The following is a 25,891-nucleotide window of genomic DNA, read 5'->3' as shown; positions in this document are numbered from 1 at the left end:
TTTAAACCCTAGCACCTTATCCTACATTTGGGTCATGGCCTCCTATTTTGCTTCCTGTGACAGCAATAAAAGAAGAACATTGCTGTATTTTGCCCTGCAAACAATTTCTCATTGTTATTAAGAATACAGAGCACGGGGGCGCCTGGGTGGCTCAGTCGTTAAGCATCTGCTTTCGGCCCAGGGCACGATCCCAGTGCCCTAGGATCGAGTCCCACATCAGGCTCCCTGCTCCACAGGGAGCCTGCTTCCTCTCCCACTCCCCTTGCTTCTGTTCCCTCTCTCGCTGGCTGTCTCTCTCTCTGTCAAATAAATAAATAAAATTTAAAAAAAAAAAAAAAAGAATACAGAGAGTGCCATATAAGAAGCGTTTGGTGAATACCTGACAAGTTCAGGCGGTCTGGTTCTTCTTATATGCCTCTATTTTGTCACACTGATGTCAATACATTTAGGAAAGAAGGAAGGGGAGGTGAGAAAGCACGACACAACACAGGTAGATGAGGAAGAAAATATAATTTCCTTCTCCCTGCTCTGGCCTCTGTAGGTAATGGAGTTTCTTGAAACCAAGTTAGGGACTTCTTACGCCCCCAAAATCACAGGGCAAGGAAACTGCCCAAAACTAGGCGGAGGTAAGGTGCTGCCAGAGGCACACACACCTGTAAGCGTGATGTCGTCGTCGTCATCATCTATGATCTCTTCTTCAGCGACATCCAGGGAGCTCTCAGTAATCATGTCATTGGGCTCTTCCACACAGGCTAGACCTGCGTAACTATTGAGAATGTCAGCACCAGGAACATGTTCCACAATTACAGCAGGAAAAATAGCTGGGTCACCAAGCTGGGAGGGGTGAGGGAGAAAAAGGGATTAACAAAATGTTTGCTTTTGTTAAATACAACCAAAAAATATTTTATATTGGACATCAATTTAATTTTTCTATCATCAGCTACTTAAATCCTGATAATCTTTCTGGGCTGCAGAGAATATATATCTATTAAGACCAAATAAAACTTTTATTATCAACCTTGGTTCTTAACAACCGAGTTTTCATTGAAAAATCCCATAAAAGCATACTTTTAAACCACATTAAATAAAAAAAAAACCTAATATCATTAACTCATAAAAAGTGGCATACAAATGAAATGTACAATTACATAAAATCGCAACAAAAGTTTGACAGGAAAAAACCACAGAAGCTTAATAAATATTACATTGTCACTGGCACACAGGCTGTGTTTAACAATTGCTTCTGACTCAAACGGGAAAATTAACTTTCATTTTCTATCTAGTCATAAGATCATGAAATTTTTGATCATGTCTATCACTATCATTCTACAATTATTATTTCTATTTTTCTCTGATTTGTTTGATAGTGGTAGACACTCCTCCTTTAACCATAAATAATTCAGTGTCTATTTCCTAAATACATGAATATTACCTATATACAGAGTACAATTAACATGTTTGTGGCACTGCACACTGAGGTTAAATGCTACTTCTTTCTTAAGAATTTAACTACTTCAATTAAACATTAAGATATCACAGGTGCTAAACATACTATCTGTGCCTTCATGAATACTGACACTGAAATTTATGGTTAATAACCCTAGAACATATTTGGATTTTATTTCAAAATGTTTCTTCCTATTTCAGAAAAGAGGAAGTTAGAAGTAACTGACTCTCCAAATCGTAAGTTTTAAAACAGAAAGTAGGAGGCTCACACATTGCACTGTAAAACACACACACACACACACACACACACACACACACACAAACACACACACACACACACACACACACACGAGGAAGTCTATAAAATGGCCAAAGCAAAGCACAGTCACTGGGCTTTCCTTTTCTCTTTTTTAAGAGGTGAATGTGGCACATGCAATCCAACCTAGCTTGAACGTGGGCTTGTTGAAACACAACTTCTCTCTTAAGAGCTCAAGGTTAAGCTGCTAGTCTTCTAATGAGGCCAGGCCCAGAACTGAGTTAATTTTCACATGATTTCATTTTATGCTGCAACAACTCTACGTATCAGGTAAGAATAGGGCTTATCATACCTCCACCCATTGGCTAAGGAAGAATTAGATTAAGAAATTTACCCAAGGTCACCCACGGAGTCAGAGACAGAGGCATGTCAAAGCAATTTCCAGAAGGAGTCCTCACCCAAATGAAACCAAATCTATTTGGCTCCTGAAATTTGTAGTAGTGAGTGCTACAGGTATGTATATTACGAGGGGTATCTCCAAAGTTTTATCTAAATCTACATAGTTCTCGAGTTTTAAATAACTACAGATATTTGAAGCAAAAAGCTCAAGAATGAAAAGGGGGAAAAAAGAAAAAAAAAGGGAGGGAAAAGAATGAAAAGGGACACATGGTTCTGTGATTTAGAAGGTAGCAACATGGAAAAAAGAAAGACTATGAACCATGAGACCTAGGCATTCTCTAATCCTACTGTCATTTTCCTCACTTTATTTATTCATTTATTTAAAAAGATTTTATTTATTTGAGTGCAAGAGAGCACAAGCAGGGGGAGGGGCAAAGGGAACGGGAGGAGCAGACTCCCCGCTGAGCAGGGAGCTGGATACGGAACTCGATCCCAGCACCCTGAGATTATGACCTGAGCAGAAGGCAGACCCGTAACTGACTGAGCCACCCAAGTGCCCCCCTTTTCCTCACTTTAAATGAAAGAAGAGCACTAGCTGATCCTAAGGGCACTTCTAGGTTTTGTTCTGTTAAGATGTGTTAAGGCATGGATGCTAAAACGAAGTATATAACATTACAATAGAAGAGATTCATTCTTACGGACTAAATGGGGGGGGGGCTAGCATGCACAGGGGCCACTCACCTGTTGCCTCTGCTAGTGCTGTTAACTAACATTTATTAGCACCTAACATGCACCAGGTATTCTGCTGATTGCTTTATGAATTACCATCTTATTTAATCATCTCAAAATCCTATGGGGGAAATACACTGGATTATCTGTTTTCTACATGGGAAAATACAAGCTCAAGGCGAAGGGAAATAATTTACCACAAGTCATATAGCTAGTAAGTGGTAGAACCTTAACTGTAACGGACTCCTTAAGCAGAATCTTAACTGAAAAGGTCTATATGTTCTTTGTCTGTACACTATTATGGTCAGCCTTAAACATGGTGCCATTTTGTTTTACTGGAATATTTACTTGGCTCTGTTTAAAAAAACAGAAAAGGTAAGGAGCTGTGTTGTGTTTAAGGTATGACTTTCTATATCATCATTTGCAGGGCTTCTCCAATCTGAGTCTATTATGACCTTTGTCGTGGGTCATAGATAGGGACTTCCCAGGATCACTCCCGACTTAGCCGTGCTTAGCCATTCATGAAAAGTGTGGGCTATTCTTTTCTATTCCACTGAAATGGAGATGTATATTCAAAGCTGTTCATCTCTAATTTCTCCAGGGTGCTATTAAGTCATATACAACAAACAGACCAACTCTAAATGTCAGGTAACAGGCCTGAATCTGTATATACAAAATACATCCAGGAAGCCCCTCTCAGATATGGAAAAAAATCTCCCCCTCTATTAACACAAATGGAAGGAAAATACACATGCCAGAAACTCTAGCTCAGGATAAATTCCTCCCTTTTATACTGAGTGATTAGCAACTAATTGGCTCAAGTCTGAGTTACCAGGAACCTAAAACTTTTATAACCACACATTCTAAAATTCCTGATCGAGAAATCGTTCCCAACCTCTAAATGAAGGCACAGCAAAATTTCAAATGTTATATTTTCCTAGATTGACATTTTAAAAATGAATAAATTACTGGGACTTGTATTAGTTCACTACAGCTGCTGTAACAAAATACCACAGACTGGGCAGTTTAAACAACCCAAATTTGTTGTCTCACAGTGCTGGAGGCTGGAAATCTGAAATCAAGGTGTTGGCAGGGTTGTTCCTTCTGAGGACTATAAGGGAGGGATCTGTTCCAGGCCTCTCTCCTTGGCTCACAGATGACTGTCTTCATGTTCACATGGTGTTCTCCCCTGTATGTGTCTGTGTCCACATTGTCTTGTAAGGACTCTGATCATATTGGATAAGGAGCCTATTCTACTCCAGTATAAGCTCATCTTAACTAATTACGTCTGTAGCAACCTGTTTCCAAATAAGGTCAAATTCTGAGATATTAAGCATTAGCATTTCAATAAATGAATGTGGGGAGGTGGGGGTACAGAAAGCAATTCAACCCATAACAGGATCCAATTTAATTTAGCTTTAAGTCTTATCATTTGACAGTTGGCTCCCTCTACCCAAAAACGACTTTGCTAGTTTGTGGCAATTAAGATTATATATTCTTGTTACTGTTTCTAAATTAAGGTTAGACATTATTAAGTTTCTTTGCTGAAGACCACCGAATCTTATTCACCTCAGTTTTTCCCACATAATTTCAACCAGAAGCTTTCCCAAAATTTATTCAAAAGATGAACTTCAGGAAGGCCAGAGCTACTTATAAAAAGGCCATATTCCTCATAGTTAGCAATAAGATCTGTTACCTCCTTTTAAGAAATGAAGGTATCAACACTTTGTTAATGTCCTAACAAAAATACTATGCTTCATTTGGTTGGCTACTTAAAAAAAAGAAATCTCTGAATATCTCTAAAACCTCTCTTTGTTTAAATAATCGTCTTCTCTTTGGTATCTTTTAGTGGAATCAGAGAACCCCAGTTAACTCTACCAATGGTTATCAACGCTGACCATACACTGGGAAATCACCTAAAAATATCAATACTTGACCCTACATGGGAGCAAACAAGTCAGAATATCTGGGGAGTGACCAGAGCATGTAAAGGTCCTTGGGTGGTTCTAACCTACATGCAGGTTTAGAACCACTACTCTAAAGAATTACAAAATTTAAAACCATATTCCTTAAACTGAGTTAACTTGATTTACGCCAATGTCTGAAATACTAGTAAATCCCCCCCCCCAAAAAAAGTTACTTTATTATGACATCTTTTGGCACTTGCAGACTATTCCCATTTGTTTTTGTAATAGAACCAAAGTAAGTCACAAAATGATGGGTGGGAAGAGAGATGGAAGACTTCTTGGGATTACAATCTGTTGAAGATCAGAGTATTCAAAGCCACAGTTTCTAGAAGCAAATTAAGCTGTAGTGATAAGCTTTCAACTATTGTGTAACTCTACCGAGGGTCTTAAACAACTCCAGAGAGAAAAATACATACCAGGTTTCCTTTCTATTAACCTCAGGTAAATTTAACACATGTGTTGAAAGCAAAACTAACAATTTTTTCTTAGCAGCTATAATAAAAAAATCAAACCAAGTTCTGGCAGGAAAGAGCTCCCCAAATTTCAACACCGACCACCCACTATATAGTTGCCATTTGTTGTGGTTGATGACATATGTGGCAATACCACCAAGTTAAAAAGAGAAGGAAAACAACCAATCTGTCAACAGCAATGTATGTTGCTGCCCTCACTGGGCTTGCTTTTTTCCTCAGTATACCCCAACCCAAGTTCCTAAGAGGATATTTACGAAACGACGGACCATAATTCCAACTATATGAAGTAAGTAAGTTTATTTAACAAGTCTTTGGTTATATTAAAAGAAAAAAAAAAAAGAACTTGCTAATAACTAGTTCCCTGACAGCAGAGCTCAATCTGGTAACACGGTTGTTGTGAAACATCCTGCCAAGATCCTCTATGAAATAGCTGAAAATGAAATATCCATCAAATGTTTTCCTAAAAGAAAGATGAGTTAAAAACAGTCTTTAAAAACTTTCCCAATGCAGATACTCCTGTTTTTTAAGATAGGTGCAAAATGACCACATTTTCAAGTATTTACACCACCACTTTGCCACAACACAAGGCAACACAAAGAGTGGGGTGGGGCGTCCCTCTTACCCAGCCAAAGGCCACTCGAAGAAACATACACACTAAACACAGTTCGCTTGCTATGAAAACGCATCTCTGAGACCAATTCCTGGGCCTAATCTTCTGATCAGAACGATGCCCCAAAGCCTCATCCTACGAAGGCACTGCTTTGAAAGTATTTCCTTCACCTTTGATTTAAAAAACAAAAACAGAAAACCAAAAACCCAACACCTCGGTCTATCAGGACACGATCAGACAATACTTGCCATCCAGCAAATGCACTAAAAATACACCTGATGAAAAGAGGATGTAATAGTAACTGCTCAGGCTCTAGAGTTCAAATGACCCTTACTTACGGCTAGACTGCACCGTGCCCTGGGCGTTCAAACGCCAGTAAAATTTTCAGCCTCTCTAGGCTTTCGTGTTCACGTCTATTTAAATGAGGATAACTTCTAGAGTTGTAAGAATTCAGTGACATGACATGTAAATGTATCACTTGTTCTGCTGCATGGCATATAGTAACCATTCAATAAAACAATCTGATGATAAAGTGCCTCAACGGTTGACTTAGATAGAAATAAACACTCTTAAAATTTGGCTCACTACTTATATACATGTATCAAATCATCATATCATACACTTAAATGATGTTATATATAAATTGCATCTCAATAAAGCTGGGGGGGAATTTATAATCTCACATTGACAGGCATGGTTTTTTGCTTCTGTTTTGTCATTAATTAGGAAGTCCTTCCAGAAAAGTGGTGACCACAGCTCAACCATTTAGTCTCAGCAACATTTACCCTTGAACAAAAAGCAAAAGCTGAAACATACGTGTTCAACTTGTGACAATTTATCAAACTGTACACTTACGATTTGTGATAAATATTTTTGTATGTAGGAAGCGCTTCAATAAAAAGTCTAAAAAGCAGAGGTCCATCTGATGGGAGAAATGGAACTTTAAAAAGTCTCTAGTTCTCTCAGCTCTGAGCATTGTTCTGAGGCAGAGGTAAGGCAGCAACAGTGCTGGAACCAGGTTAAATACTACGATGGTATTTTATTCCCTTGTATAAGCCATGATAAAATTAATGGAAATCTTTAGACAAGGCACATCTAGGTGGATGTACACACATAAAATTAGGGTGACTGGTGAACAAAATGAATTAAAATTAAAAATCCTTTAAACAAGCTCCCATGGTGCATTTAAAAAAATTGTTTGGGAGAACAGATTTATGAACACACTCATATTCCAAGAGTATAAAACATTATTGCCCCCTTTCCATAGAGCTCCCCTACCTAATAACTACCACTGTTACCAATTCCCAAATACATTTTGAATGATTTCCGGAATTGATCAATTACATAAAATAAGCTAGGATTGTGCAATAGATCTCTGAGGCTCAGCACAGCTTTTGTGAAGGCTTCTTCTCAGCCGAATTCTCTGCATACTTTAAAAAATGTGTCATTAAAACAGTTTCATTATCTGTGAATGAGAATACTTCTGTTGACTGACTCAAGCTCTCTTTACACGAGCTTATCGATCTTTATTTTAAAAGAAAATGAAAAGGAGTTCTAGCAAACACGCAGAAAAGTCTATGTAGCTGTAGGACATACTGCCCAACACGTCTGTCTAACTTCTGAAACACAGGTTTCCTGGCCAAAAGTGCAGTACCCGAAACTAGTTTTTTAAAATTTTAATATGTAAATGTATTTGGGGGAAAGTGAAAATCCTACTTATGTAATCGCTATAAAAGACGATTGAGGTAATATTCTTCCAGATTCCCTTTTTCCTCTGAGGTTCTTTTTCTCTCTTGTGTCTCTCCCAGCATAATGGATAAGAGCTTGGGCTTTCTCAATTCAAAGACTCAAGTCCAGGGCAGGTGCTGTCGCATTCTACAGTAGTGTTTCTGGGCAACATTCATCTTCTCATTCAATCTCTCCGAGATCCCTCCTTACAAAGGCTCTCCTTATTCATAAAATGAGGATAACAATAGTTGTCACACAGGACAGGGTTATGGAGAGGATCGAAAGAAAATATGCGAGAGCGCTCTCTTTGTGAAGACTGTGTATCCCGGGCAGCTGTCCTAACTTGGGCTTTAATAATAAATACTCTCCTCCTTTCTTCTAGAAATTCTAAAAGGTCTGTTCATTTTGTGTCACCTCTAGAGTAAATATTCTGCACTGGTCAGAATGAATGAAAATAAAATAATTAGAAAGAGACAGCAAGGAGTAAAATATTTTTAAGTCAACTGCATCCAGGTGTGACACACTTAACCAAAACCAGTTGAAAAGTAGATCAATTTAAAATAGACTCTTTAAAAAAGTTGAAGGAAAAATATGTGTATTTTTAAAAGAAAATCTAGAGAAACAGGTTTACTGATCTTGACTTTCCAGTCTGGAGAATCACTTGTCTTTCTTTTATAAATTATAGGTAAAATGTTTTAGTGGATGCTCAGAGTCTCATGGCAAAAATCTCAGATGGCTTTGTATAGACACCATGTGGGGCCGTCCTCCTCCCAAGTATGTAAAAAAAAGTGTAATTATCAAGCGAGAGAAAAAGAAAGAACCTCACAACTGGAGATAATTTTCACCTTTGAGAAGTAGCTTTTGGCTCAACTTCTATGGATTATTTTTTTAAACCAACATCATGTAATTCAATAAAATCAATTTAAAAAAAAAGAAAAAATGCATATTGCCCACAGGACCTGGCAAACGTAAGAGACAATAAATATTAGCTCTTATATTTAAACAAAATATCCATTTTGGGATTAACCCATCCTTCATGTGTGTGCATACATTCTGCCAGGTTTTGGTATCAGTGGTATGTTGGCTTTGTAAAAATGAATTACAAGACTTCTTTCTCTGAACCGAAACTGTTTAAATGATTTATTAAAGTTTAAAATAACATTCATGAAACTCTTTGGGCCTACCAGTTTTATGCATGTGGGAACCATTCCTGGCTATCTCCTCAGTCTTATTATTGGTGCATTTTCATTTTAAACAAAACACCAAATATTCATTACTACCATTCTAAAAACTTAGAAATACTTCAGTGCAGTAGCTCAAGTGATATATCAAATCCCCACAGAGTTCTGCAATTATCTCTTAGCAGAAATATAAACAAACTAGCCAAGTACTAGCAAAACTAATGAGTATAGAAATGAACAGCTAATAAGACAAATTACCCACTGATACTCTAAACAATGTTATTAAATCAGAATTGGAATCCAAATATCTTTAGTGAATAGGGTAGGTTATTTTGAACAGTACCCCAGGTGCCTTTGTAACTCTGCCCTAGGAATCTATTACGAGACTCTAAAATAGTTTTTCTAGCTATCCAGTAATAATATTCTACAATAGGAAATGAAGAGTATTTCCATCACAGCATGATTTGTGGGAATCAAAGCGTATGTGGAAAAGACACTGGCAACTATAAAGGGCTCTATGAAATGTTAGGAAATATTTTTACACTTCACTCACGACTAGAGCAGGCAATGTATTCTTAGCATGGAGGTTAACTTGCAAAACAGCATCTGGGCACGAAATGGAAATATATGCTTCTATCAGTCCCCTCACTTCCCAAAGGCTCTCTTTCTTCAATATCTTAGGTTTTTTTATGGATTGTGTGTTTTTTTATACACATCATGATGTAAATAAATATTATGTTATAGCCAGTGGCTTTAGTATAAGAGAAAAAGGATTCAAATCTCCAGAAATTAACATAGTTTGCAAAGTACTTTCTTAATCGGATTAAAAAACTTACCACAGTGCTGTATAGAGTAATGTCCTCCAGTCTCCTCAATAAAATGATGAATAAAACTGAAATAACATGGTATTCCTAACGTGGTGGTGGGGGTGAAGCAGCCACTCTGTTAAGCACTTCATACGGCTTATCCCAGTCAATCCCCCCATCACTGTGCTCTCTTACAGGAAGAGGCAGAGCTGAACCGCGAAGCCAGGCAATCTGACTCCCAACTCCACAAGATCAAGCACTAGGAAAGACTACAAGAGTACCGGATCCTACAGATAAATTATGGTCATGATAAAAGTTTCATCTCAGTTATAAAGCTTGAAGATATATACATATGAAGTTGTTTCATTTCTGTTGGCCACAGCAGAGAGGAGTGTTTCAGAAGAAGCCTAGTTTCTCTCTTGCACAGTACCATGAAACATAGAAAGGTCTAAGTAAAATGGTCTTCTCTCCAGAATTCCCCCAGAAATGTTTAAAATTCCACTGTGAATCCCTATGGAGGTGATCTGGCTAAATCTAATCCCAGTTTAGGTCTTTCATGACTATTGGCCGCCTTTAGTCTTTGCCCAGATTTTTCTTTTTTCGGCCAGGATAAATTGCAACTTGACCATGCATCTCAAAAAGTACAACAGACACTGAAAACAATCTTGGTTTTCTTATTAGAGTGCTCATTTTAAAAGTTTAATACATTGCTGGGTTAAGAGGGTGTGTGTGTATGTGTGTCTCCAAGTGTGAACAGAATCAGTTATGAGATTTAATTTAAAAAAAAGGTAGATATTGGGAGTACATTTTATAGTATATACTAAATTCTAACCAGGTTTAAATGTTTAGTTACAGATCAACATCANAGCTCTCTTTACACGAGCTACCAGATTGATGTTTTAAACTGGCGGATTCTATATATAACTCAAAAAATTTAAGTGAAATCATAATTAAAGAGGGAATTCCTACTTCTACAAGATAGACTTTGACAAGAATCTTATATAAATATGTTAGAATCATAGAATAAAATGAGGCAGACATTCCTGAATATAGACAGTTTAGCTACAACAAAGCCTTTTCCAGAATAGAACAGTAACACTAGCCAATCACAGGCAATGACAGAAATTAGAGGCACTCCAAAAAAAACCTGAATAACTCCAGGTCAAACTATGTTGAAACAAACTTAACATGTTATAATGTTAAAGGAGAGTGCTTCCCCACAGAATTAATCTGCCAGATTTTCAAAATCCTGAATGACAAGCTTATTGGTTTATTCTAGAGCCAAGCCAGCAAAGAAAAAAATAAGAAAACATTAAAAAAAAAAAAAAGTGCTGAATGAATTTGTCTAACTGGTATTCAAAATATAAAAACTGACTTCATTACCTAATTTATCCCAAACAATTGAGTAATATAGAGTACACAGTGGTACACAACAAACTTTAACAACTTTTCTTTAATTCAGATCATTAATAACAGCAACCGTCACATTTATTGACCACTTCCTTTGTGCTAGGCTCTTGTCAAATACTTTACACAAACAATGAATGCTCGTAACTTTGGCAAGCAATTCTTTCATTTTTGGTGGAGGAAATCAAAGCTCAGTGCAATTTTAAAACTTGTCTGAAGTCACACATCTAGTAAGTGGTGGCTGCTGGTTCCCGAGCTGATACTCTTTAATGCCACATGTCACAGACTCTTAATTGACAAGAAATATCAATTTCCAGAATTCAATATTATGCTGAGGTTGTAGGCAGTTGATATGAACGCACACAAATCAATCACTTTTTAACAAACCATTTCCCAGGTAAATCTTCAATACCCAGTTATTTCCGAATGTGCCCACATGTTGGGGCATGGAAAGGAGGAGGAGCTACCACTTCCTTGAGCTTCCCTGTAGTTACTCTCCTAAAGGTAAAAGGAAGTTTTTCCTAAATCCTGTTTTTGTTTTCCCCATACCAGGAAATAAAGTGGAATGACAGAGGTGCACAGTCATACGAAACCATAAATCATAATAAATCTTTAAATTGTCACCTAAAATATCACCTTTCAGGAGAGGAAAACTCTCCCTCCCTCAGTCTAGTCCCTACAATTCCAGGATGACTTCCCTGATCCCACCTCACATGTTCAGTGCTCTTTCTCTCAATGTCTCATTAGGTGGGAACAGATGAAACAGGTAAGCTCACAAAGGTATGACCAGTCATTACACTGTAATTCTTTCCAAAAAAAGAACTGCCCTAATACTGAGAATTTTGGCTACTGTGTCAAAAAAAGAAAAAAAAGAAAGAAAAAGAAAAGAAAAAAACTCTGCCTATATTCTAACTTATTTAATATTAGACATATCAGATTTATGAACATTATTTGAGGACATCACTTTGTTAAATCCACACTCTAAAAAACCTGTAATAATCAGTTTTCTTTTTACTTTAGTAAACCAAAGGACATTATCTTTTCACCAATATTCTTGAAAGAGTGTTGAAGGTGACTTTGGCTTGGGGGGGAAAAAAGGCCAGTAATACTATCTGTTCATATAATGACTTATCTTTCCTTTATGTGTGTTAATAAGTAAAACAGAAAGGAGGTAAAAATTTTCAAGATCATGTAGCTAAACTGAGCTACATTAAAGAGGTACTAATTTTCTTACTCACCCAGCAAGATAACTTTAAGAGACTGAGTACTTTCTGGGAGAAAAGAGATGGCCAGTTCCATCCCTGACAAAAAACTGACCAACACGTACTTCATTAAAAAAAAAAATAGTATCCTTCTGAAAAATATACAGAGTGGATAAATACAATGTAGTACACCCAGGCAATGGAATATTATTCAGCAATAAAAAGAATGAAGTACGGATGGATACATGCTACAATATGAATCAGCCTTGAAAACATTACGTTTAAGTAAAAGAAGTCAGCCTCTCAGAAGAGACCACATACTGCATGACCCAATGTATACAAAATGTCCCCAAACAGGCAAACCCACAGAGACAAAAGTAGATTAGTGGTTGCCAAGGTGTGGGAATTGGGGAGAACAGGGCGTGACTGCTAATGGGTACAGGTTTCTTTTGGGGATAACAGAAATGTTCCAATATTGATTATGGTGACAGATGCACAACTCTGTTCATATACTAAAATCACAGAATTGCAGTCTAAATAGTTGAATTATATGGTATGTAAATTATATCTCAATAAAGCTGGGTTGTTTTTTTTTAAGGTATACACAGGTATATCAGGGCACAAAGACTATAAAATTTGTAATTACGTTAACAAATTAACTAGAATGTATAACATTTTCTTTTTGCTAAAATCGTAAATGCAAAGAATAATAATTCTTCCACATTTAAAACCACTATTTTACCACTTGCATGCCTTGGTGGCTGGCATTATTCACATACAGTCATTGAAGACACAAGCTGGGTGGCAGTTCCCACTTTTATCACTTATAAGCCAGTTGCTCTCCTTCTCTAAGCCTCATCTGACTCTTCTGTAAAGCAGGAATTAAAGTACCTACTTCCTAAGAATGTTCCAAGAATTAATAGGGTAATCCTTGTAAAGTGCATAGCACCGTGCATAAAACAAAATGTTCAGTAAACACTAGTTACTAAAATTTATCACTGAATGTTTCTGGAACTCCTCTAGTCTATGTCCTACCCTATGCAACAATCTCATCCATATTCATTTTTTCTTTTTTACCTCTGAACTTTTAATTAGCCTCCCACTCCTCAAAGGGCACCCTGCTTTTGCTGCCTCAACACCTCAGAACCTTGGTGTCACTGGTCTCAGATACTACTTCGTCATCCGTAATCCTGTGGGCTGTGGTCTTCTGGACAGTCTGCAAAGAGTTGCTGCTGTCCAGGGGATCACCAAGACTGAAGTCCTCCCTATCTTCCAGCAGGTGACAGGTGGAGATCTCAGCCTCCAACCTAACCGAATACAAAGCAAGGCCTTGTGGTCCTGGGTCTGGCGCTGCCTCTCTGCCCAGGTCTGGGACAGCTCTGACTCCAGGTGTAGCAGGGCTCCACTGAGCTGCTCCATCTGCATCATGTAATGGGCCTCCACCTCCATCAGGCTGTTCTCCAAGCCGGCCTTCAGGTTTCTCACTGAGTCCAGGTTGATCTCCAAGGACTGGGCTTATACACCTCAGCTCCGTGAGGGTCATTTCAGCTGCTCCTATCTCAGTGGTCTGTGAGGTGACCACTGTGGTGCTTTCCTCAATCTGCTGGGATCAATACTTGTTCAGCTCCTCTCAGTTCTTCTGAGCCAGCTTATTCATACTGGGCCTGGATGTCTGCCATGATCTTGCCAAGGTCCAGAGCTGGCAATTTGGTTTTGTAGACCCATTACTTCTTCCTCATCATTCTTCATGAAGAGCAGCTCCCCGAGAAACTCGATCTCTGTCTCCAGCTGCAGCCGAGTGACAATGGTGTCACAGGTGACCTTGCGGAGCCCATGGATAGCACTCTCCACAGACTGGAGCATAGCCAGCTCCATCTCACACTTGACTCTTAAGCTATCAGCAGCAAGGTGGGCATTGTCAATCTGCAGAACAATGTGGGCATTGTCCACAGATTTCACAAAGATCTGAGCCCTCAGCTCCTAGATGGTCTTGAAGTAATGCCCCCAGTCTCTGATCTGGGATCCTTTCTTCTCCAGGTATTTCTGGATTTTGATCTCCAGTCTCTGATTATCAGCCTTCAGGTTCCTCACCCTCTCCAGGTAGGAGGCCAGTCGGTCATTCAGGTCTTGCATGGTTTCCTTCTCACCCTGGATCCCCCTATGCCTGCCAGGCCCAGCCAACCTGGTGGCCAGGCCTCTGGACCCCCAGCTACCCCGCTGGCTGGTAGAATGGGACACAGAGATCCAGGAGCCTGAGCCCCCAGGTGTCTGCATAGATGCTGGCGGCTGCACTGCTCACCGGTGGGACCCAGTGGTTGGGCAATTACACAGAGCTCAGGGACCAACAGTTGGAGGAAAAAGTGGAGTGGGTGGTAAAGTTCATGCTGTTTGGGAAGGAAGACAAGAGGCCAGGACTCAGGCTCAGGCCACTCATCTATTTTCATTTCTTTCTGGTCTTAGAATTGTGGTGATATGACCACACTGCCCATGCACTAAATGAGAATATGGACAAATAGGTCCCAGAAAAAAATATACTGTAGTCGAGAGAGTTTGGGGCAGAATATTACCTCTCATTCAAAAGTCTTCTGATGTGATAAGGGCCATAACTGAGCACATCCATATCCTACATCATTTTACCAACAGGATTAAGAGAAGGAAGAAAATCTGGAAGACTCAACCAATAAAGGTATTATGAATGATGTTAAATGCTTTGGAAGATATTAAGTGGAAGGGGAAAAGTAACCCCTTTCTTCAAGTAGTTAGCATTTACCTGGGAAAATCATTAATGTATATATGGAAAATTTAACCTGGCAAATGTGTGACAGTGACAATAAGTGATGTAGAAGTAACAGGGTAAATTTTGTTAATTCCTGAAGTAATGATTTTAGGATAAATTCCTGGAATTAGTAGGTTTTGTCCTAAGATCTTGAAAGAGATTAGAACTTAAACAGGCAACAGGTATGAATATGGGAGATCAAGCAGGAAGGCACTTGGGGAAATTATACAATAGGCTGGCAAAATGAATGGAGTACAAGAAAGAAAAGTGCATGGAACAGTCACACTATGAAAAGCTTCTAACCATAAGTTAAGGTGGTTAGATTGACTATATAATTAAGAGAAACCCATCAAAGGTTTTGGTACAGTCTACGGTCCCAGAACACTTCTGCTCCTTCAATCTGTCAGATAAACTGAGCCTTCCTGCAAAATGCAGCTCTAATGTAACTTCCACAGTGAAGCTTTCCCAAAGTTAGAATGTAGTGATTCTCAAACACTGCATGAGAATTACTGGGTATCTTGTTAAAAAGACAGCAAGGCACTGTTTATCCTTTAGCCTCTAGGAGTAACAGAGCAAACCAATTTATACCCTAAGGAATGTCATAAGACCACCTTCTTATACTGTGATAGGATTCTATAAAAATATTTGTTTCACTTTCCCATGCTTGTCACCAAGCTTCTCCCTAGTGAGCTAAGTCTGTTAAGCATAAATAACTAAGATTTGCTAGGTTCTACTTTTAGAACCAACAACTGAAAAAACATATAATGTAATGATAGGTCCAAATTACAAATGCATTAAACTACCAGCTGTTTTTCATTAAATTAACTTCTGGACTATATGAGCATATCGTCAAGTTTCCTTCTCTTTAGAAACTCATATCCACAGCCTTCAGATTTCTTCTTATTCTCATTCATTCCCCAGGCAACTACACCTGTTTGATAAGGTCAAACCAAGGCACCTTTAAATAAAAGTACATACTGCAACTCAATACTGATGGTATTGCTCTCCCACAGAAGTGCTTCGTTCTCAGCTACAAATACTTCCAGTTCCGAAGAGACATTGAGAGCAGACTTTTAAAAGCAGCTTGTCAGCACCAATAATGTTGGTGTTTCCTTTCCAACACTACCATCCCCCCATACCCATCTTTGCCCAAAGGAGTTCTTCCAAGCAATTCTGAAAAGAGTACAAATCAATACAAGGGAAAATGCCCGAGGTGGTGGCAACGAGACATTAATGGTGTCAGTTTCTTTAGATGACATTTATAACCACAGACCATAACTCAAAACAGGAAATGTATTCTAATCTGATGCCTTCGAACAGTGATTTTGTAAAGAGCCAACTGAACCAATACAGGATCATAAAACAGAATTATTTTTTACAAGATTTATTTATTTATTGAGAGAGAACAAAAGAGGAAGAGAGAGAGTGCACGAGAGTGAAAGGAGGGGGAGAGGGAGAGAGAGAATCCTCAAGCAAACTTCCCACTAAGCACAGAGCCTGACATGGGGCTAGATCCCAAGACCCTGAGATCATGACCTGAGTCAAAATTAAGAGTTGTGGACTCTGGGAAACAAACTGAGGACTTCAGAGGGGAGGGGAGTGGGGGACTGGGATAGGTCGGTGATGGGTATTAAGGAGGGCACATATTACACGGAGCACTGGGTGTTATATGCAAGTAATGAATCATAGAACATTGCATCAAAAACCGCGGATGTACTGTATGGTGACTAATATAACAAAATAAAAATTATAAAATAAATAAATAAATAAATAAATAAAAATAAAAAAATAATTTCACTTAAAAAAAAATTAAGAGTTGGTTGCTAAACCAACTGAGCCACCCAGGCACCAACAGAATTATTTTAAAAGACATAAATACTTTTAAAATTGAAAAGTTGAAATTCCAACAGAGTTTTATGTAACCTAAGAAGCTAATTCTAAAATTCATCCAAAACGCTATACCAATTTTTTTTTTTTAATGCAGGGGAAGGAATATCTTATCAGATGTCAAATCTATAAATTGATACTAATGCAACGTGATATTGGCATAATAAAAACCAGTTAAATGGAATAAAATACACTAGCAAGTTCAAAACTAAAGTGGTAATTTAGTATATAATAGAGATGTCAGTCTTAGTGTGGAAATCATAATATATTCAACAAATCATGAAGGGCCAACATCCCCATTGGTGAGAGAAGGCAGTTGTCAGATCCCTATACCTCACATTTTATAAAAATACATTCCATTACGTACAAAGGAGTTAAACACATAAACTAGAAGAAAATATAAAAAGAGTATTTAATTATATTAGGGTAAGGAAAGCTTTTCTAAGCAGAAACAAACAAAGGATACACTGGTTGATTTTATGACATATATAAGTGAAATGCTATAGGGCACTAGATATTATATTGTTAAAAGATGATACCAGATAGGAAAAACATATCTGCACTGTGTGTCACAAAGAAAGCTAACCATTAACTATACAATGAATGAGTGAGAAGACAATGCATTATCTGTAATATATAAAGAACTACTGGGCAAAAGAAAAATAAGTAATTCAAAGGAAATTCAAATGAACAATAAATAAACCTGAAGAACAACCCAGCAATCTCACTACTAGTAATCAAGGAAATGCAAATTAAAAGAGTAAAATGTAATTTTCACCCAAAAGACCGACCAAAAGGGAAAAAAAAAGGCTTTCTGTTAGTGACAGTTTGGGAATAGACTGTTAGTGGTAGTAGAAACAGATACAGACTTTTTGAAGAATGATTTGGTAGTATTTATGCTTTTAGTAAATTCAGTAAACCTACTTTTAGAAATCTTATAGAAATAATCATACAAGTGTACAAAGATACACACACATGCATAGTAACAAAATGAGAGTGCTCAGGCATGGTTCTAAAAGCTTTATACACATCAACTCATTTAATTCTCACAACCACCCTACAATATAGGGTCTGGTAATACCATCCCCATTTTGCAGATAAGGAAACCAAAGCAGAGAGTGTGTAAGTCATCTGTCCAAAGTCAGAGAGGTAATAAGCAGTGGAGCGAGGATTCAAACCCAGTTGTTCTGACTCTAGTATCTGAGCTCTTAATGAGGATGTTCACTGCAATATTGTTTACAATAGCAAAACACTGGTAAAAACCAACTGTCCATGATCAAAGATCGGTAAAATAAATAATGATCCATCCGTCATGTAGATAAAATAAATGATGCAGAGCCAGCATACATACACACATATTTACAATACATTAAGTAAAAACAAACAAGTCACAAAAAAGGTTTAGCATACTTTCATTTGTATCTTAAAAACAACCTCTTTATGTAGGTTTGTATGTATATATATTGCTCTCTTGTTTAGACCTTTGTCTAAACAATTCACATCAAATAGGTAATAATAGTGTCTTCTGGGGAGAAATGGATTAGGCAGGAAGGGTAAAGAACCATTTTATATATTTTTATATTAGGTGTCTTCTTTTGTCATCGGCATGTTATTCCTTTTAAAATCAAAAACAAATCTAATGAGACAGCTAGGTGGCTCAGCCGGTTAAGCATCTGCCTTCAGCTCAGGTCATGATCCTGGGGTTCTGGGATGGAGTCCCGCTCACATGGGGCTCGCTGCTCAGTGGGGAGTCTGCTTCTCCCTCTGCCCCTCCCCCCCACCTCATTCTCTCTCTTTTAAAAATAAATAAACCTTAAAAAAAAAAACCCCACAAATCTAACAGGCAAACAAGGAAGTAGAATGACAGATTAGATAAGATGCTAATGATAGTAAGACCGTCACTACTGGATCCACCCCCATAGAACCAGTTAGGTTTGCTATGCTCGTGGCCATAGACTGGAAAGCTCTAAACCCGCCAGTTTTTGACACTGATTATAATACAGTAATACTGGCATACTTCAATGCAAGAGTATCGTTAATGAGAGTCAAACTGCTTGGGTTCAAACTGCAACTCTGCTACTGACTAGCTGTAGGATTAAGAAAATCACTTACCCTCTCTCTGTCTCATTTTCCTCATCGTAAAATGGGGATAATACTATTTGCCTCACGTTTAATATTTGTAAAGTCCTTATAATAATACTTGAACAAAACTAATACATATGCCAATATATACACTCATTTTGAAGAAAATAACTAGAAAAAACATGTATGTGCACTCTGATGTTAACAGCGTCATTTCCCTATTCAAAGACATGAATAACCTCTCTGAGATAAATTAAGCACATCACACATATTAAAGGTAAGTGCAAAACTAGTTTTAAGGCAATGTAGACAAATGCAGGAATACTGCACCATAACGTAAAATGTATTTCTCACGGTCAGGAGAGTGTCAAAGCCACTGCACTAGAGCATACCAGTGAATGGCCTAGAGCCCGGTCCTCTGTGGCCACACAGAGAACAAACCTCACTATATTGAGCCTGGACTCTTTCATCAAGAGGGCTGCGCAGTAAACATACAGTTTGCAAACCTTAACGTTCAGAGAAATACCCTGTTTAAAAACAAGTTCGAAATACTTTCTTTCCTAAAACTTCTTTTCTATTGTCTCTAGATTAAATCCAAGTACCTATTAATATTTTTAATTGGGACCAAGCAATCCTCTTCCTCAAACTTTTTTCCTTCCCAGCCAAAGCTCATCTTGATTTTAAGGTACCTCAATGCAAATTCTCATCTTTTGTAGGTTTACTTAGAAAATTTTAATCCTGTCATCTCAATAGACAATACAAACAGCAAACAAATTATAGTGCCCTACCCAAAGTAAGAATCAATTTTATTATCTGTCATAACTATGTTTCTAGAATAAAAGTATGATACATTGTAACTGGCCTATTAACGTTAGATATTTGGGATTAGGCTTATTTCAAATAGTATCTAAATCAATTTATCAGGCATATTTTAAACCTAAAGGTCCTCAAAATATTTTTGCCAGTACACTGAGTCTAACACAGCATTTCTCCCACATCAATCATGTCTTACATTCCCACATAACCTATTTAAAATGAAGTAAATTATAAAGTCCCAAGAACCCCTAGCGTCTCCCCCCTGAAGTGGAGGTGGGGCAGAGGGGCAGGGAGACTAGAATTTAGATCCTTTTCCCAATGTCGCTTGGATCTTCTTCTCATTCTAGAAACAGTAATTGAAACATCATTGAACATAAACTCAGTGAAAGCCAATTTAGAAATTCTTCAGTTCAATCCCCCCACTCAACAGATCATGCAATCTACCTAGACCTGGAGAAGTTAAGCGACTTCCTCAGAATCACGTGCTTTGGACTGAGGCGATGCATGATTATGGGACTGCTAACATCTTTCCACCCACTTGAAAAACTAGCCCAGGATTATAAATACTAATTAACCACATACATTTAAACTGCAAAACTGCAAGCAACTAATACAACCACCAGTCCTATATTACAAAAAAAAATTTACATGTCTTGTTGATATGTCCTCTAGAACTCTGAAGTACTTTGAAATAATTACTTAAGGTATTTTATTTACTGTTAGGTCTCATTTTACCAAAAAACAAGCTTAACCCTGAAATTATTACTTCCTTGTTCCACATCAAAGCTAAGGATTACATTCTTTAACAAATTAAACTAGTACTTAATACACAGAATCACAATTACCACCAAATTTTTAATATCTACATTTTTACATTACAAAGTTTCTCCTACTGTCTTTTAAAGTAAATAATTTTCTGTTGCAAATGGAAGAATCATAATAATAAACTAATAAAAATCCAATTTTCTCTGGGTCTCATACCTGTTGTTCATCCTCCATGACGTTACTAGCAAATTCAAATACTAGGTCGTTCTGTTGGACAACAGCAGCCATAATAAAGCATTCCCCTTAGATCCACATGAGAAAAATTCCAAGCAGGTTCAAGTATGAGGCAGCAGAATCCAGTGACCAATTTGGGTAAAAAACCCTCAGCTAAGTCTGTGAAGTTATTGTATACCAGGTTTTCTTTAGGGATGGTGCTTCAAATTTTCTTGGTTCACTGATATTCTACTCAAACCGAGGCAATTTTTCTGAAATTTTTCTTCTCTAGAACTTCTTGGCCTGAAAAACAAAAGCTTAAGTTAGTTATGAAAAAGCAATCATCCCCACTTAGAATATCACAATAAATACCGAGGGCAGGGTCTCCAACGTATTTTTTAATGTTTTTAAACAAAATCAACATGACTGATGAACACAGGCTTTTTTTTTTTAAGTTAAATATATATTTTCTTCGAAGATTTCATTCCTAAGATAAAATCACTTCTCATTTCTGAAAGTGAAGCCATTCTCCCTTCTTCCCTCGCCCCAGTTAAACTACAGTTAAAGTACCGAATACTTAAAAAAAAAAAAAATCCACCCAGCAATAACTAGGTTTGTAATTGCAATAAAGGACATATAAACAACTTCCTTCTTGCCAGTAACCCAGCAAACCACACAGGAATTGCTACTCCATGAGTAATTTCATCTGTATATTTTTTGCCTTAGGAGAAACCTTTATACAGTATCCCTCTTATGCCTAATATATATTTGAATTTAAATCTAATACATTTAAAGTTTAGTAAGTACTATTTTAAGAGCCTTTAAAAATAAACAAAAATTAAAGTCCATTCTTTCTGTTCTTTAAAAAGGTTTCTGGTAAGTAGAATGTTTTACCATGCTTAAGCCCGTCTTCAGTGGCTTCTTTTTTAATGCACTGAAATGTATCCTTATCTCTAGCACAGGCTTGCAAGCAACAGGAAGGAAACGGCACTTGACCACGTCATGGCAAATTAAAACATGCAAAGAACTGCACTTTACAATAGTAGAAAAACAGAAACGCAACTTAAGAGTGAAAACAATTTCACAGTGGAGGGAGAAATGCTTAAAAAGTGCCTGCCAAAGATGTTTGCCTATTAAAAAAAAAAAAAAAGTTACCACTACTAACAAAAGTAGAAGGAAACATTTTTTAATTTATCACAATTTTATGAAATACTGCATCATAGGGTTACAGAGATAAATATGATATGAAAAGACAAAGATTATAAAAATAATCACATTAAATAACATCTAATTCTTGGAAACAGCACTTACAATTTTAGTTTCAAAGAGACAAGTTAGGGAATGATGCTGAGCTGGTCAATCAGTTTCCCTGAAAACTTAAATGTGCATGTGCCAGCCAAATCAAATATTCAATTTCCTAATTTCAGGAAAGCTGATTCCCTATATACTCTGGACTCCAGGGGTCACCATGGATAACTGTAATTTTCCTAACTGGCAATCAAAATAAAATAAGGGTTAAGAATCCAATTCAAGAGATACTTCTACTCACTATACTGAATTCGAACCCATCAGTCTCCCACACCTATTCTATCCTGCCTCTTTCAATGAGTTCAACTCCAACACTGGAAAAGCATTTTTATTTTTAGCGCATTCAGGTAGTTTTTGAGCAATGCACCATAACTGGAGGGGAAAACAATGCTTCGACCTAAATTGATCACGGACAGACATATAAACATAAAACATACATTTGGCTTTGGACAAACGTTACTTATAATCTTTTCCCTTAAATTATTAGCCAATCTAACTCTTCCGCATTGGGCTTGCCTTCTTATGGTCCTTTTTTTTTTTTTTTAAAAGATTTTATTTATTTGAGAGAGAGAGAACACAAGCAGGGAGGAGGGGCAGAGGGAGAGGGAGGAGCAGAACCTCAGTACCCTCCCAACCCCAGGGCTGAGCAGGGAGCCCGGGGACCCTGGGATTATGACCTGAGCCCAAGGCAGGCTGCTTAACAGACTGAGCCATCTAGGCATCCCCTTCTTATGGTCCTTCACACAAACTGTATTCATTCTTGCCTCCCTTCTTAAATTCTTATTCCCCGTTCCTAGAATACCTCTCCCACCTCAGCATCCATTCACATTTTTCCCAGTCAATACTCAAGTCCCATTTCTTTCATAAACCTCCCAAATCCCTACACCTCCACCTATCAGGATCACTCCCTTTAGAAATACAGCACTTACTGGGGCGCCTGGGTGGCACAGCGGTTAAGTGTCTGCCTTTGGCTCAGGGCGTGATCCCGGCGTTATGGAATCGAGCCCCACATCAGGCTCCTCGGACGCTGGGAGCCTGCTTCTTCCTCTCCCACTCCCCCTGCTTGTGTTCCCTCTCTCGCTGGCTGTCTCTATCTCTGTCAAATAAATAGATAAAATCTTTTAAAAAAAAAAAAAAAAGAAATGCAGCACTTATTGTCCACTAAGTTAGCCCTAACTGTACACTGTCTCACATTTGAAAATTATGTCTCCCTAATTCAACTGAATAAATGTTTGAGTGCCTATTATTTCGAAAGCAATATGCTAGGGAGCAGGATAGAGCAAAACCTCTTTGGGTAAGTAACCATTGTCTAAAATTCCTTCTGTACCTACCAAATCTGTGTGCCCACAGTAATAGTAAAAAGGATTATACTGGGGCACCAGGGGTTAAGATGTTTAAGCATCTACCTTTGGCTTGGGTCATGATCTTGGGGTCCTGGGATTGAGCCCACATTTGGTCCCTGCTCACTGGGGAGTCTGCTTCTCCCTCTGCCCCTCCCCCTGCTCGTGCTCTCTCAAATAAATACAATCTTAAAAAGTATAAACAGAATCAAGGGATGTTTCCTGGTAACAAAAGTTTTTCTGTAAAAGGTTAGATTCCAAAAGGCCCATTCCAAATCCATTTATTTGTTAAATACAAAGTGACACTCCCCCAGTAACCAATGTGAACACATCTACGTAAAGTTAAGTTTCACTTTCTTTTCCACAGCAATCATGTACCTTTTCTTAGCAATTCCACACTATTACGTGTTGATAAATGTTTTTCAAAAATCTCAAAAATAAGTACAAGCAATCAACATACCCATACCTTCCAATATACACTAACACCAAGAGTAATAAAACCAAAACTGAAATGACTGTCCATGATCCCTAAGCACTTGTTACGATAGAGACACCCTCACTCTGGTGGGTAGCTTCTGTTCATTTCTATACAGAAGTTCATAAACTGAAAATGTGTAAGAAAAGCTTTGAAATTATTTTATTGGCCTAATCAGGCCTCTGACCCTCTTGTCTTCTTTCTTTCCCACTCCTTCTCTCAGTAGTTACACAGCCTACGGCACCAAGATGGGTCTTGGGGAGACGGTTTCTGATTCCGGATCTAGATGTATCTCCCATACATATTAGAGATACTTAAAAAACAAAGCCCCACTGCATCACAACCTTTTCAGTAATAGATGAGACCGAACATCTAGGTCAATGCTTCAGTTTTTCATGAATAAACTGAGTCCCTGTGCCCGAGGTCTCACCATGGGAAAGCATAACACAACTGCAATGAGATCCCTCACCTCCTAAATCAGGATTCTGTCCAGGGCAACAGTACACAGCCTTGCCTCTAAATCTACCCAAATTCTTTGTGCTCTAATAGTTTGAAACACAGATTTCTAAGTAAATACATATATGCATCAAACTGGGGGGGGGGGAATTCCATCCCGAGTTCAGCTCCTGATCTCCAAATCTACTTCCTAAACTATTAGAGAAGTCCACATCAGTGCCCCTGAATGTGTCTAAAACATGTCCCAAATGAACTTAGCATTTTATTCCTCAAAGTTGCTCTAGTATGAAAAAGACATGGGTACTCAGAATGAAGAGAAAAAAAATTTTTTTTGCTTTACCCTAACAAATTAGAAGGTCTTCAGTTAACTATATGTATTATAACCATTAACTATACGTATGATATTCAGGAACACTCTGCTTCATTAGTAATTCTCAAATTTCATTTTCAAAGTGTGACTTATTCTTTATAAAATAACAAGAAAAAATATGTGACATTATATTTCACTTGGAAATTATATTTCAGTTGGACTGTTTGTCCAACATACACATAAACAGTTAACTTATTTGCTCAACTTCAAGCGGTCATCTAGTTGAGCATCCACAAAAGAGTAAACTCCCCACGTTGGCTCTCGTGTCTTTCAACTGTGTCAGGATCACATTCTTCTCCTTCCAGGAGATATACCACAGGAGGGTCTCAACAATAGGGTTCCTAATCTTTTATCACCAAAATAAGCTGCAGATTTAAGGTCAAATTATAAAGCAAGCAAAAACAGTTAAAAGAGCACAAGCTCTGGAGTCAGACCACCTGGATCTGAATCTTTCTGCACTGCGACCTTGGTGTCCGACTCCCCTTTCTGTAAAACAGGTACAATATATTACACCAACGTGTTAGTTACTTAGTGTCCGACTCCCCTTTCTGTAAAATAGGTACAATATATTACACCAACGTCTAGAGTTGCTGTGAAGATGGGGTGCAAATTCCATGTACCGAATGCCTGGCACATAACTTCTGTTCCATAAACATAACTTCATCACAGTCCCAGTACAATGCGGGAGACAGGTAACAGGTGCGAGCCACGTACCTCATTACTCCCTAAGTCTCATCTCCATACTCCTTGGGAGTCTCCTTGACCACAGCTACTTGCTAGACTCCAACAAAGAATACTATATAGCCCATTATCAACAAAAGTATAATTCTATTCCAGTGCCTGAAAATTTGGCACCTACTTGATAAATCCAGCTGCTTCTAGGCTAAGACCTCACCCTGTCTGGCATGTTTCCCTTAACACAGAGTTCCATTATGCCCCTGTTCCAAACAAAATGAATTTACTGATTGTAAACACAAAACCCTCAGCCGCACTGATGGCTACTACAACCAACTCAAACAATTTATTTTTGTTTAGTTTATTATAAAATATTTCAGTTATATAAACATGACAATCAAAATCAGTTTTTAGTACTTCTCACACCTGCTTTCTTCATCCCTGATTAAATGCAAATTTAAGTTTCCTTCAAAAGGGCTTTATACACAAGGGTCTAAAAACCTATTAATTCATAATGATATTTA

At 37.9% G+C, this 25,891-nt stretch overlaps 1 protein-coding gene and 1 pseudogene across 6 annotated transcripts in view; both read right to left on the bottom strand.

Moving 5' to 3' along the window:
• ELF1 (E74 like ETS transcription factor 1) overlaps window positions 1-25,891 on the bottom strand; it is a 104,558-nt gene that overhangs the window by 23,938 nt on the left and 54,729 nt on the right. For 4 of the 6 annotated variants that reach the window (XM_019796016.2, XM_019796015.2, XM_002915866.4 and 1 more), the window contains 2 exons: window positions 20,747-21,046; window positions 654-834 (listed from right to left, as the gene is read on the bottom strand). In XM_019796016.2, the coding sequence (XP_019651575.1) occupies window positions 654-834; window positions 20,747-20,818 (253 nt within the window). In that variant the 5' untranslated portion in view covers window positions 20,819-21,046. Of the gene's footprint in view, window positions 1-653; window positions 835-20,746; window positions 21,047-21,637; window positions 21,762-22,980; window positions 23,041-25,891 lie in introns of those variants that run through there. The other 2 variants (XM_019796017.2, XM_011220559.3) reach the window with 2 other exon arrangements.
• LOC117803103 lies at window positions 10,485-16,457 on the bottom strand (annotated as a pseudogene).

Source organism: Ailuropoda melanoleuca, chromosome 7 (genome assembly GCF_002007445.2).
Source record: "Ailuropoda melanoleuca isolate Jingjing chromosome 7, ASM200744v2, whole genome shotgun sequence".
Lineage (NCBI taxonomy): Eukaryota > Metazoa > Chordata > Mammalia > Carnivora > Ursidae > Ailuropoda > Ailuropoda melanoleuca.
Note: the sequence above shows the minus strand (reverse complement) of the source record. Positions and strands in the feature narration are given on the sequence as shown.